At 34.8% G+C, this 15,890-nt stretch overlaps 1 protein-coding gene across 1 annotated transcript; it reads left to right on the top strand.

The window, feature by feature from the left end:
- The first annotated feature begins 1,153 nt into the window (after window positions 1-1,153).
- Window positions 1,154-3,403, top strand: LOC127869296 (G-protein coupled receptor 84-like). The gene has a single exon (XM_052411737.1). The coding sequence runs from the start codon at window positions 1,326-1,328 to the stop codon at window positions 2,601-2,603; it is 1,278 nt and encodes a 425-aa protein (XP_052267697.1). The 5' UTR covers window positions 1,154-1,325; the 3' UTR covers window positions 2,604-3,403.
- Window positions 3,404-15,890: the final 12,487 nt, after the last annotated feature.

The raw sequence follows: 15,890 nt of genomic DNA, 5'->3' as shown, positions 1-15,890 counted from the left end.
TAACATTAGAGAGACATTCGACCATATTCATACGAAGAGAGTTATGTGATTAATAATACCCACCATTTCAGTGTAAAGTTACTCATACACATTATAAATCTCATACTTTATGAATTTACTGTAAACAGGCAGCGTTTAACGAGTGTTCAATATGGAATCACACGCTTGTTTGATGGAAAACGCGTTTCGAACAAAGTCTTGATAATAGTGAATCACATCATTCATTTGAATGAAACAAAGTCTCAAAAAGCAGAATCACAAATCACGACTGATTACAAAGTCATTTGTATATACACAATAATAAAATATGTTTATCGACAATTTTGCGTATGTTAGCAGCTCATTATTTTTGCAGGATCGATTTCTCTCCGGCACAGTTATTTAGGTATTCAATAGTCTTAATTTCACTCGTATAGTTACGGCTTTGACCTCTTTATTAAGCAGCACGCATTCCTCATCATGTGCGTCAATTATGCGACAATCACATTTAACAAATTAAGGTGTTCTTAAATTTCGTCAAATATTAATCATGATAATTAAAGATGCATGTTTATGTTATTAAGGAATATGCTTGAAGAGGCTTCCGACAACTAGATTTTTTAACAAAGCACAACAGCTTAAAATGATAGCAAATTAAAAAAGCATACTTACAAAAGAGCACTAAATATTTGATTATATTACCATGATGAAATGTCTTCACTTTATATTGCAATGTCTAATTTCATAGTTCTATACATTGGATTTTTGGAATCAAAAACGAGTAGCAGCCGTAACTCTATTGCTATCTATCTTCTGACGAATTGCAACATCCGGAGGTTATTTCATATAGACAAAACTTAGCAAAATAGTTCACGTTAAAGATCATAATAAGGATAACTTTTTTGTCATTTTGATAGATACGCCGAAGCATACGTTTGCTTCATCACCGTAATGTACATACTCATTTTAAGTGAATCGTTTTTATGATGTACTTCGTATCGTTTGTTGGTGCCAATCTGATAAATTAATGTAAATTACATACATGTACTCGTTATCAACATAAGGTGCTCAACGGTTTACCTCAACCAGCGAATGATGTTTCCAGGTATGATTGAAGGTAATAAAACTGAAGCTGAAATGCGCAAATATTCGGTTTATGATGCTGGATTGGATACCTGGAAATCGAAAAGCTTCTTTTAGAAAATGTGAGTTCGTATGTTAAGAATGTACATCAGACTAAGTATTAAAAGCGCGGTGTGATTTAAAATCTTTGTATATTGTTTGAACGGACTTACAGTTTTAAAAGTCATAAGTACATAAGCAATATTGTAATTAATATCCTTAAAATGTCGTATTTAATGTGTTCGAATATTACGACGCTTTTGGACAACTGCACTCACGTTAACGTGTCACTTACTGAAAACAACACTTCAATGATAAATACACTGAATGCAGAAAGATTTCGCCTTCTTATACATGCGTTTGTATACAGTGTCTTTCTTATGATAGTGGGTATTCCTGGAAATAGTTTGGTTTTGTATGTTTACTTTGTGAAATGGAAGAAGAGTACTTCAAGAATATTTATCCTATTCCTTACCACGCAGGATTTGATAAATTGTTTGACAACCATACCAATGGAACTTTACATCTTGCGCTTTTCAATAGTTCTAGACGAGCCGTGGTTGTGCAAAATATCACGATTTTCAACGTTCACAATGAACAGTTCGTCTGCCGCTATACTTGTAGCCATAGCCGTTGACAGATTCAGAAGAATTTGTCGTCCCCATGGACCACAGTTCAACACGAAAACATCGAAGCGTATATGCATTGGATGTGTTTTGATAGGCATTTGCTTGTACGCATGGCCGTCCGTAATATTTTACGGGACTAGAACGATAACAGTTGGCGGTTACGTTGGAAAGTCGTGTCAGATAATGAATCAATATGATGGCTCGATTTTTCCGAAAATTTATTTTTTGTTTCACATATGCAGTACTGCAGTCATATTTATTGTGCTCTCCGTATTGTACTATTTAGTAGGCTTGGTGGTGTACAGGCACAAGAAAATGAGAATGAAACGTAGTGAAGAAAGAAATAAAGTTTTAGACATGTTAATCAAAGAAGACCGGGCACCGCATGAGCGCGTTAAACGTTCAGACATAAATAATACAGACGAAATCTATACAACACCGACTACAAATATCAGGATTTTATCAACACAAATCAACGATTTGAAACATAAAAATTCTAAAGTGGACAGTGCCATACAAATGAAACCAGATTACAAGCAACGAAAGGAAATTACTCAATCTGACACACAGACCAATTTGAAATCAGTGATTAGTTCGAAATTAAAGATTGGAGGTTCTACACTTATGCTTTTCTTGATAACGTTAGCTTATGTTGTCAGTTTTCTTCCGTTCTTGGTTATTGCCGTACTTCGTCAAACCGACAGTAAGTTTTTGATGACGCTTAACGATGCCGGTTATGCAGTATACCAAGTTTGCTTGAGATCGTATCTGCTTTCATGTGCGATTAATCCAATCATATATTCGTTCTGCAATGCACAATTCCGAAAGTTCTGTCTCGATGTGTTTAAAAGTCAAACAAACAGGAAAGTATAATGATCAAACTTCTACGAGTACACTACATCAAGCATTATTTCTAGTTTATACAATACCATCTTGCAGGCTGTACAAATCGTTCCTTTTAAAAAGGCTTATATTAATTCGATCAAATAGCAATTATAAATGCCTAGAAGTAATGTTCTTATTGCCATTGTATTGTTATTAATTTTTCTTGCGAATATTATATGAATATCACGTCTATAATGTAGTTGTCTCTTTGTGCGTAATTTTGCAGATTGAAACTGTTATATATGTTCATGCAAAATTGTAGTTTTGTGTTTGCTTCATATGGTTAATGTTATTATATAACGTTTATTATGTTTGAGTTACTAAGTGTTATTTTAAACAAATACAATTTGATCTCCCCACCCTCTACAATTTACGTTCTCATTGATACGTGCATATGAGTGAGTGTTTATATACTCATGCTGCTCTAAGAGTATTGGTCTGTATGCTAATAATTATATTATTCTTTGGTATGTTTTGATTTATGTTTTAAAAATTATCCCGTCTATGGAAAATGTTATTTTTTCCTAAGTTTAAACTAAATGAAAGTATACGCATTATATCTGAACATGCTTTCTTTATTATTCGTTTAAAGGGATATTTCGTGTGTCTGTTTAATCCATTCTTAATAGTATACATGTATTGTTGTTATTGATAGTATTTTGTTGTAACTTACTTAAACATTGTAAGGTCAATGTTCCAAGACCAGACACTATGATAAAAGAAGAACTCATGCTTATTGTATCAATGGGTCCGATTGTTTTAATATAATAACATTATCAGTGCTCAGTTTGTATTAGCTTTACAGTGTAAACAGAATACAACCAAACAACCGTTCCATACTAATGTATATTTTATGAATGAAGTATGGTTACATGCATACATATGTGTGTTGTAAGTTTGACTTACTATTAAAACGCATTCTGTTCACATAGAAAGAAGCAAATATTTATAAATTATACTTCACAGGTGCCCGCTTTAGCGTTGTATGGTTGCTTATCAATACACTCCAATTACTCGTCTTCCTCTTCGTTTCAAGCATGCATAAAGCGTAATGCTCATGGTTTGTTATTTTGATTAATGTTTGAGTATAATATAACAGTGGTAGCGTTGTTGTCTTTTGTAAAAATACGACATTAACATTTGCATGTATCATATTGAAGTAAAAACAAATACACGCACTGTCTACTTTTGTACTTTGAAGTATATATATATAAACTTCACAATAAACATGCAAGCATTTACAATCAAATGAATATCAAATTATATGTTAAGTTCGGTGGCATAGAGGTGATATTCGCTTTAATTGCTCTCTTCTATTATTTAGTTTAACACTCCTCTGTTTTCTATGTCGTGGCATCGACTTAGTAACTCGAGGCCACGACATAGCTAACTCGTGGATACGAACACTTAAAAAAAAAAGAGAAGTTAATGTCACCTCTATACCACCGTAGTTTAGATAAAAGGAACACATTAAGTTTACTCCTTTCAAATTAAAAAGAGAGCTCGACCATCAAAACAAATAATTTATTTACTTTGTGATCTTTGTAGTATCGATTAAAGTCCAATTTCTTATTGAGCCAAAAAAATCTTTTAACATGTATTTCTAACGAAATTGGGATGACAGCTTACTTAGATTTGAGAACTTAGCATGGCTAAATCAATATATAACTTTAATGTCTTCCTAATTATTAGACAAATCTAGTCTAGTAATACAAGTGATCGACATCTTTGATTGAATAAGTTATTTCAGATACGTTCACGTCTTACAGTATTTTACTTGTTTTGCAATATAAATTGTCCAAGGGAGCCTTGTTTGTGATTCTCATCGATCGTATTTTTGTCATCTCTAATTTTGCGTTGATTTGAACAATCCCAGCGATTAAGTGTGTATTAAAGACACTCCTGAAATTACTACATGTACAAGTTTACAATTAAGGTACAACACACACTTGATAAAACTTTGGCAAATCTGTTTCAACTATGTCTTAAATATATTAAAACACACATAAATCTACACTTATAAGATATCTATCTTTTCAGCATATTTATAGTCTTGCACAAAATATGGCCAGTGATATTCGTGCAAGGTTTTTCTGACCTGGTTTTGCAGGCGGTGTATTATTAAAACACGGTCGAATTCGATTCCTGTGTTGAACAAGTATTAAGTGTCTAATGAGAAGATTGAATCATTTCCCACTCAGAAGTAAAGTGAAAATGGTTATGTGCAAATAACATTAAACCATAACAGTTTGCGAGATTGGAAATGGAGCCTTTAAAACTTGAATTTAGTAAGAAAGGTCCTTAATTAAATTTAATTTTCTAAGGGACAAAAAATGCGTAAAAATATGTAATATCTAAGTTTGACAGGGTTAAATAACGCTCCGACAGTCGGTCTCGAACTTGTAACGTCCCGGTCGCTTGAATACCATATCCACTACGCAAAGGCGAACTTCTGATATGTTAAGCTTGAGAATCGCGCAAATAATCGCAGTAACGTTAAGTCTCGACAAATAACTATTTCTCGATAACACAGGTGTGGTCTGATATCGATAGTTTGAATAGAGTCAATTAATAATTTAAGCTTGTGGCATCAACAGTTTAATGATATTGCTATTGGTAAAAATGCAAAAATAAGCTTCATTAATATGCTTTAATCATGTTGGTACATGCAAATAATGCAAAAAAAAATGCATTAATATAATTCAGGATTTGTTTTCAATATTTTAAATAATTATTCTTCTAAAAGAACAACGGTTATCTAAAGGATGATGCATTTTGAATTATTTATAATTAAAACATATCAGCAGGTATTTTGTGGTTCATCGCATGAAATTAAGAGCCTTATCTTGTGATACTGTAAAATTGTTTGTTTTAATTTGTGTTAGTGGTCCAAAAATACAACTCATTAGACCACACGAAATTGGTATTTAATTATCAGTTGCCATATATGCACGATCTGGAACCAGCTGCAATTAAAGCGCCAGACAAATTGGGCCGCATATTGCTTCATTGCAAGGAGAATATTATCCACGTATGTGACTTGTGTAACTGCAGATCTAATTTGCGGCGTTTCAAACACAGCGGCGATTTAAGGCATACAGTTTGTAATTAATTGTATAAGTTAAAAATCAGACATATTCTAACGGAATTGAGACAAATTTGTTTAACCAAAGTATCTACTTAAAGCATTTGACCAAAACCTGTTCTGTTGAATGTTCGTTTGACCTAGGTGTTGCTGGTCTCACTGCTTCCCATTACCGACTTGCATGTATACAAGTGTGTGTTTGCAATTAATAACTGCCTATTGGTAGTACTGTTTGCTGTTTAATAGAAGCGTCAATTTGACCAGTTATTATATGCATAGTTTTAACCAATATTCAAACGTACAAATAAACGGTAACAATTGCTAAAACATCAATGTCATATTATATCAGAAAACAACTCATTCTGGCTTGGTTTACCGGTCAATAAACAACTCTAGCTTGGTCCGATACATCCACTTCATCAACCGTTATTTACACGTATGTATATTCAACCAATATCATGTTCACTTTGCTATTGGCTAATTATACATCGCAGTAATTAAGAAAAACATCGCCACCTGCATATACCAGTAAACAACGATAATATGGTTCCACTGAGTCTCATCCAGTTCTTAATTCTATTTTTAATATGTTTTGATATGATGGTGTTTATTTTAATGGATTTGACAGTGATTAAATACATTACAATATACACGTTTGACACTAAAACTTGCACACAACTTTAACTAGCCACTTGAAATTCTGGTTTAGTTTGGTATTCTAAACCATAGATATTAAATTGAATTAAATGTATGTATTTCACATAAAACTTGCGCACACATTATGTGGGTATGGGTCTGAACAAAATATGTTTAAGGACCCGCTTCATGCGAAAATGTCATATGCGGCCAGCTTAGCTATGGTCCAGTCTGAGCATCCCGAAGTCTGATCAGGATATACCTAATGAGACCACAAAACCGTGCGTGCTCTTTAGCGGACATCGCAGCTCCTTACCAGACTGCCCAACTGCGCAGACAGGGCTTAAAGTGATATTATGCGCATCTAACAGTATATATTTTATGTTTATAGGCGTCTATCGCAACCGTTGTTTATATTTGTTATTTTCACTTCATATACACTTATATTTGTAAATGCAGCATCAACATACTAAAACAATATCCCGGAAGGAGAAGAATAATGCGTTTGAATAGCAAGCGTACTTTCTTTGTGACAACTGACAACAGAACTGATTCGATGTACGATGTGAACCTAAATTTACTTTTCGTGCAGATTCGTTCATACGACACAAAGACACAATTTTGTTTTACCGATCATTTCGGCTTAGAGGACTAGGTGAGTCATGTAAAATATCGAATATAAAATATAGTTTTATAAACAACTGGTAGCAAGATGAGTTGCAGATGATTGGTCAGTAACCACATTTTAACTTACTCTTTTGACCTGTTAAGTTTTTCAGCTCAATTCAACAGTGAAAAATGCCCATAATATCACTTTAAGTTACGCTAGCCGATTAGCCATCATGCTAAATTTCGCATGACGCGGCTCTAAAAGTATGATTTTAATGTGCTGACAGAAAGCTGCGTGTCAATCAAAAATTTAAATGCCATATATTTCGTAGGTAAAAATAAACTCATAAAAAGACATTAGAGGACACATATGATGTGATCTCCCGTAGCATTGTTTTATTAAGGACATAAACGCGAACGTGAATATGGTACGTTCGCAATAAAAGTGGTGACCTGGGGGGAGAGTAGAGGAGTTACACGTTAATGTCAGCACATGACAAAATTGAAAAACAAAATCAAGCATTTAATTCAAGGCAACAATTATTAAATATTTGTGTAATGTGGTGTGATTGCGATTGCTATACAATTCTCGTTGAGTTGAAACCAATTATTATATATTTTTGTAGTTCATTCTTTGTGAGACTCATATACTTTGCCTTAGCGCCAACTTCAATATACTATGAATATCTTTTTTATCTGTGAAAGTGGTGTTTGTTTAAATTCTGTATAACATGAGAGCTTGTAAATCAATATGATGTTCTTCCTTGATGTTTTTGATAAATCTCACCACAGTAGAAAATTATACGTAAATAACATTGATGTTTGATATTTCGTGGCCGTTCGATTGGCCTACGTTTAAAAGTCGACTTTCATGTACTGTGACTGTAAGTTATATTTATTACATCAAACGACCAATCGACTGTAGTGCCTTCAGCGCTTTGATTTATATAATAATGTTTGTTGTCCATAATAGAAAAAATAGGAGTGCTAAGTTAGCGTTAGCTATTTAATAATTAAATACTTGTTGTGTTAATCAACTATTATTTTTCCAAGGGACAGAATAAAACAGATATATCGTTAGTATATGACTAAATGTTTTGCTGTTTGTTTACGTATATATTGATTCAATAGATCAGGAATTATGTATATGGATATACACAGGGATTACGTAAACTAATCTATAGGTAAACCTGATGCAAATTATACATGGTAAGACATCATTTCAATAAAGTCATGTTATATATATAGTTTTCACCTAGTATTCTGTGCGCGCTGGACAGAACATCTTTCTATCTATAATTTATCATAGGTTGCTTTGGCACTTTGCAAACAGAATGATGTAGATTTTAATATTTAACCGTTTCAATGGTTGCAGTGAAATATTTTATGCTTTAGGTAACGAGGGTTATAAACGTTTTACATATTTATATAAATACGATTAATAAAGGACATCGCAAAAAATAAGAGATAATTGTTAAACATGGATGGCATTCCGCGTCCCACAAACATTCATTACATGCAACTTATCAGTTTCCCCATTTAGTTATATATGTCAATATAGTGTTCCATAAAAATACTCGATCAAGCGTGTTTTTGCAAATACGTTATGAACGATTATTTAAGTTAAATAATTGAATGCATTTAATGATTTTTAATAACGGATTGTTCTTCATTCAGGTGGCAACATTCTCTTAAACCTGAACAAACACATTATATTAAATCGTTAAATGTGTCATATGATAATTGCTTTTGTTCATATATTTCTTGAATTGAATTAAATACTATTTTTAATGTGCAAGAAAAATCTACAGTCGAATGTCTTAGTTAACTTTTAAATAAAGAAAACACATGTAACGGAACATATACAATATATGCTGTGTTTAAATTTGTAAAAATAGTGAATACATCCAACAATTCAGGTATACAATACAGGTAATTTAAAGTGACTTTTATTGAAGTGGATTTTACAAAACATAAATCTTCCGACTACTAGATTGCTTCTTATTATAAAAAAAAATTCAAGTATTAAAAAAGTTAACACACGTGCAAGATAAGTTTATTCACTTCTATGATTTGAATAAAAACGTTTCATATTTACATTGAAATTGTTACAATGCAATCAATCATGAAATTGTTATCTGGATGTAGCACATTCTTATGGAATGTAAATATCACTCATTCTGATAATCAATCGACTTGTACCCATGAGCATTGAAACGCTTGCATAAAATATTGCATCTATCGAATACATCTGCGTAGCGTTTTACAATAATTGTGTCGGATGTGTGTTATTTTGCGCCGCATATCTTGAAATGCGCAACACGTTGAATGGTAATATAGCAAACAAGCAATTAAAATCCAGACACTCTATCAGGAAATAAGTGCGTGTTCTTATCTTTTTTTCCAGAAACCAACTATAACCAACAATATCATGACCAAATCTGGGATAGGGATAAGCGATTTAAAAGGTTAATGCAATGCAATTTTGGATTCAACTCGGTTTCAGGGCCAACAGTCCCTCATTTTATCGATTTATTTGCATCGCGCAAAATTATTACGTAAACCAGAGTTGACTATAATTGCGAACAACATGTGTGTTCGCCAGTCAAAACGTTTGACCAGAAAAACTAAATCATATGATTTATCACAAACAAGTATAGATACTTTATACAAAATGGTCCTCTTAAAAACGACCAGTTGATGTTAAAATAATTAAACACAGATAATAATAATGAGACTCACGAAACATGCTCATGCACATCGGGCTTTAATTCAACCGTTTGTGTATTTCTTTCTATTCCTCCAATGTATAATTCTGTTCGTTTTCTATCCGTTTGCCTAATAAAAAAAATGAGTTATTAAGATGGTATCGCGGAACATATGTATGCATGCCCATGTATTTGTCCAGGAAGTCAACTGTAACGTTGTCACTTGACCTGAATAAAATTGAGTATTATATTAAATACTAAAATAAGTCGATAACACTGGTATATATGCTATAATAATGGGATGTTTTATACATACGTAGGAAACTGAAAGGTTTTTGCAAAATATGTTTCCAGCATTCAGCTGTCTATTAAATAGATATAGATCTTCATACTGTTGTTACACATTGGTATGCTAGATGTGCAAACATACAATGTGCACTATTTATTTAAAACAGTTCAAGTCGTTATGTACCAATTAAGTATGTAAACTTAGATTAAGGTTCCCATTTAATATGTCCCTGTCCTTATTAATTGAATTGTATTCTTTCAATATTGTTGTTTCTATCTTGAACTTATTCTGATAATATTGTATATATATACGACGCCCATTGAACACGTCACATACTACAATAGGTACCAAAGGGCATGAACATTGATCGCAATTCTAAACGACTGTTGTACTATGCTGAAAGCTACTACTATCAAGATTGTAATACACTTAATACAAGTGCGTATAATAAAAATGAATAATTGCACATGTATTGTTGGCTTTGTTTGATACAGTTGATCCTACAACTAATATTAAAAGGCCGCAATAAAAAAGTAACTTGAAAACACGTGTAATAAGACCTATAGGCAACACATATCACCGACATTAAAACAATCGCAGTTAACTGGCTAATTTTCTGGACAATTATTCAACTGTTGACAGCTATTTTTTATTATATGGTTCACCGTTTTATAGTAATCAACACGTAATTAAAATAATATTATACAATATTTCATTTCACAGAACTGTTGTATATTTGGAACATGCTCTACATGCGGAATTGCACAGTTGTATAATAGAAAGACGTTTTTCCTCTTTACGAAACAAAGCACTGTTTATGTTCATTTAGCATTGTGTGTGAGATTACAAGCAATATAATCAGATATTTTTCAAAAAGCTTACATATTTAGTATGTAATACCGCTGATCTTTTTTACAATAAAAATAGTGCTTGGCTATTATAGAATACACGCTATTATATGTATATAGTATGTATATAGTAATATCAATCGTTTTGGATGATTTTAATAAAATGAGTTTTTGGCTGTGACATTTAATTATTTTGTAAACACAGAAGGAACAATGTTGTCTGAAACAATCCACTTTGTTGAAAAGTGTTGTGAAAGAAGTGCTATTCAGTTTATGCCGTTTGTGGACTGCATTATCTTGAAGTCATTATCGGCTGCATGTTCCATGTTTGTAGCTCATTTTCGACATCAGACAATTAAGACATACGTGATTAATTGCGAGCCTTTAGGAGAAGACCGGGGCTAGTAAAGGTGATGATGTATTGGATATATATTTTGTAAGTCCAATCGCACAACATCAGTAGTTATCGGAGTGATGATCGCGTTTTCATAGATTATGTTTCTCTAACTATCTAAGCAGTTAACATATGACGAACATATCACTTTCTTCAACCTGGATACTGAATTGAACTTGGTAACGCGGCTGGACTGGTAAAAATTACATTATTCATGGTGATCATTTAAAGTATGACTGATGTTTATTCTAATATGCTTCATGACAATTCCAACATGCTTGTTGCCTATTCGTGTATACTTTATTAATGTTTCAACATGCGTTGTGCCTATAAGATTTTGTTTATTTGTTCCGATTATTGATTTAATAACACATAATTTCAGTGTTATAAATGTGTACTTTTCAGTTCAAACACACTTGAAGAAACTGTTCTCTGAAGCCAGTCCTAATCGGTTTTGCCACCAAGCGTCATTAATAACTGCAGTTAGTTCACGGCAGTACGCAGAGTGCCACTAAGCAGAATGCAAGTTATGAAATATGACATCAGACGGCGCACGTTGATTTTCCGTTTGTTGAATAAATTACTTTTCGGAAAAAGAGGAAACATCCAAACCTTGTTGACTGCTGTACTGAATAAACTGAATTAGTTCTCTTTTTGTTTTTATACAATCTCCATTAAACAACGTACTTGTATGGTTCCATAAAGAACAGTAGGTACACAATACTAGGTACACACTAAATTGATTGCCGTGGATGTGTTTGATATTGATTGATAAGTTGCAGTTTGTACTCCAGAAATTATAAGTGTGTGTTTTTATTCAAAACCTAACTGTAACTGAGCTAATGTGTTGGACGTGTAACCCAGCCCTAATCTAAATATTTACAGTACACATGCTATACCGAGTGTTGATGTATATCGAACTCATATTTAAAAAGTAGGCCAATCCCTATTGCAACAGGCATGTGCATGAAACTTTCTTTTAGGGCTTTACTTATCATGCATATGCACACTAATTTATCAATACATGTCTTCATAATCTCAGTGATATATAGTGAAACCTGAAAGTCACAAGTACTCGTGTCTATTAAAACTAGTCTACATGTACCAACCGCTGAGAAAACAATTGTCTTCTGCTATAAAAAGATCAATCAATATGGAAACAATAAATAAATACATGTTATATAAACAGGTCCGATAGAGATGGTCGCGCGTGTCATGCTTCTGAGTTCGAGAAGCCTGAACGCTGGGCTGATTCTCGTGGGAGCGGGTGACCGGCAGCTGTGGCCAGTGTTTGCTAATTGTAGGGATGGTTTCGCGGGCCTACTCGGGCTACCGAGCTTGCAGAAACCTGATTGCCGGGCTTATTGGCTCTGGATCCATGGGGACCCTTTGCCTCGGACTGGGACAAATGACGCCTTGCCGACCACGGCCTGCCGAGCAAGCGTACGTGGCCGGAGGACCTTGTCTCAGCGTTGGTTTCAGAAGGCCTACTCTCGGTCGAGAATCTATCGATGGATGCGTTTTCATTGTATCGGCATGGTTGACGGTCCCAGTCACCGGGTCCCAACTCTTTAAGGACGGTACCAATGGAGACCAAAACATAACATACCTCGGGCGCTTGTGCAGCGCGAGACAGGCCAGGGCCCTCCTTGTGGGGGTGACCAGTCTGAGTAACCACTTTGGAAAAGCATCAAGTTTTGCGGCCGAAGCTGTTCGAAGTGTTGCTAGCCGCATACACACCCGGAAAGCGGAAAGAAACCGCAGGCCCGCTTTCGGTAGTGAGAACGGGGCTATATCTTGTCGGTTTTGAGAGGCTCAGTCGTAAACGGCTTCCGTGCCTTCACTACAGTGAGCATTGACTTGTCCTGCCACCTCGGCGCGGTCTTTCAACCTAAGTCGGGTGGCGACCATAAGGGAGTTCGCGTAGAGGCTGCGGAAAATCGACCTCTCTCGTATATCGCACATCTCCTATGGGTGGGTGAGTCGGTCGGCCGGGCCGGGCTCAAGTGCCCACACACAGTCGCATGACAGGCGAGTCGCAAGGGAGATATTGTATATCTTTATATTTAGGTTTAATTCTACCAAATGCAGCAGCAGAAGCAGTGGTAGTTTAAACCTATCTATTTAGCTCTATTGCATCCAAAGCCTCAGGCTTGTAGAAACGCTATCGCGTCCGTTTCCTGAACCTATAACCAGTACTTGCCTTTTGGCAAGACATAGAGAACGCTCTCCCGATTGGGGATCGAACCCGAGACCTCCCGATCGCTAGGCGGACAACATACTCATAACGCCATGGTGAACTGTACTAGTAGCAGTAGAAGTAGTAGTAGTAGTAGTAGTAGTAGTAGTAGTAGTAGTAGTAGTAGTAGTAGTAGTAGTAGTAGTAGTAGTAGTAGTAGTAGTAGAAGTAGTAGTAGTAGTAGTAATAGTAGTAGAAGTGGAAATAGAAGAAGTAGTTTTAGAAGTAGTAACAGCAGCAGCAACAGCAGCAGCAGTAGCAGAAGCAATACTAGAGGCGGTAGTGGTAGTAGTAGTAGTAGACGTAGTAAGCAGTAGTAGAAGTAGTAGTAGGATTAACAGCAGTAGTAGTAGTAGTTATAATTTATATTAGTCATTTTATTGGTAGTTCACATTGTTTACAAAATAAGCACATTTTCATTATTTTAAAGATATTCATTCTTGAGCACATATTTCAATCTTTGCAAAACATAACAGTTGATCAAGACTAAAGATGCTTTATTTTCAAAGCCTCTCACTTTATATTGTTAAACAGTTATATTTGGTCATTTGGATATGATATACATCAGCTTTGACAGCTTCTGTTGTTAAAACATTTTCTGTAAGTGGTGGATGATTTCTAGGCTCAAATAAATGAATGTTTTTCACGCATATTTCATGACAGAAAGGCCCAGGTAATTGCCACCATTCATTCTAGTTGCCTGAAATATGATAAAACATAGTTTTACAAACTATCAACAACAAACCAACACATAAATGCCCGTATCTTTAAATGTCCGAATTTTTAACATATCCGAAATATATTTCAACGAGTGAATGGTATACTTTTATTTCCGAAATTGTTGGTTTTTTAATCAAACTTTACCTTTCCCAAAATATTATAATAATGAAACTATGAAACAGAAATGCTCTTTAATTCCTGTTGCAACAAGATTTCATGTGTTTTTGTGAAGAAATAGTTTTTTGTTAAATGCTTTTGCAGGGCCCGTGGTATTGACATAATATTCGATAACACCTTTTGTTTTCACACCAGCAAGCGTTCTATACATAGATGGTGACGTCACTGCCAGTACACAATGCACCAGCAAGTTTCCTTTGTTTCGATGACCGGTTCTGACCGGTATTGCTGCAGACTGCGTATTAAATTTTCTGGTTAATAACACGATGATGTATTGACGCACAGTCGACGGTTTTAAAGAGTTCACTATCTGGGATGGTACTTGACAGGCAAAAAACGTTTCACCGAGCATTTTCGCCAACCGAGAATTTTATTCGCCGAATTTTAAAAACGTTTCGCCGAGCATTTTCGCCAACCGAGAATTTTATTCGCCGAATTTGCGAAATTTTCGCCAACGGCGAATTTGGCGAACAACAGCGGAAGCCCTGCCTAGGTTCTCGCTTGAAGATTGCACATGGCTTCAAGAACCCAAGTTTTCAAATGAGAACCTAGGTTTTCATGAGAACCTAGGTTCTCATTTGAAAACCTAGGTTTTCATGAGAACCTAGGTTCATTTGGGAACCATAGGTTATCTGAGAACCTAGGTTCTCTGAGAACCTAGGTTCTCTGAGAACCTAGGTTTTCAGAGAACCTAGGTTCTCATGAGAACCTAGGTTCTCATTATTAGAACCAAGGTTCTCACATGAGAACCTAGGTTCTTTGAAAACCTAGGTTCTCTGAGAACCTAGGTTTTCAGAGAACCTTGGTTTTCAGAATTACGCGTCGGACGGCGTAAACTTGCTCGTTTGGAATACGGGACACATATTATTCAGGGCGCAGGATCAATAGCTTTCACATATGATTACACACGGGCTGGACAGAATGAAAACACGCCGTTAAGAACTTTTTTTTTCATATATCTCAAGTTATTGAAATATGTTTGCAAATTCTTTAGCGCATATGTTTTTCTTGCAGTGTTGCCGATATCTTACGATTGAATAATACATTATTCACATAATCAATAGAGATAAAACTTGTATTTTGTACCATAATGATTGCTTCCTACATGTAGGTCACAGACATACTTAAAATAGAAAACTGTACCGTACAGTCGTTTGAGGCCCGAACAAGGGAACTGAATATTTGAAACTCATTTAATGCTGTAACAATGTATTATGTAACGATTGATCTGAATTTTTAGTCTCAAAATAATATTTACAATTAAAGATGTATTTCATAAACAGTTCAATTTTTTATTAACGTGTTCAGACCACTGTCGACCGATTACTTTACTAATTTCATTCCTCAAGAACACCCATGCACGGAAACATGAACAAGAGGCGATCACCGACGGCAAATGCCTGTTGTCACAAATATTCAACAGATAACAAATATTAATGAACATTGTCTGAACATTGTTCAGAAAATGCTCTTGGGGAGAAACATTCACGGTTTCACGCCTATTTCTATTCATTTTACACATATGCCGCCAGCGTGTACCAAGCAATGAGAGACAACCGGAGGTTAATTA

Source organism: Dreissena polymorpha, chromosome 2 (genome assembly GCF_020536995.1).
Source record: "Dreissena polymorpha isolate Duluth1 chromosome 2, UMN_Dpol_1.0, whole genome shotgun sequence".
In the NCBI taxonomy this organism is placed as follows: Eukaryota; Metazoa; Mollusca; class Bivalvia; order Myida; family Dreissenidae; genus Dreissena; species Dreissena polymorpha.
Note: the sequence above shows the minus strand (reverse complement) of the source record. Positions and strands in the feature narration are given on the sequence as shown.

Bases quoted from the DNA above. Each gene is read 5' to 3' on its own strand.
- LOC127869296 (XM_052411737.1), top strand. From the start codon at position 1,326: ATGTCGTATTTAATGTGTTCGAATATTACGACGCTTTTGGACAACTGC.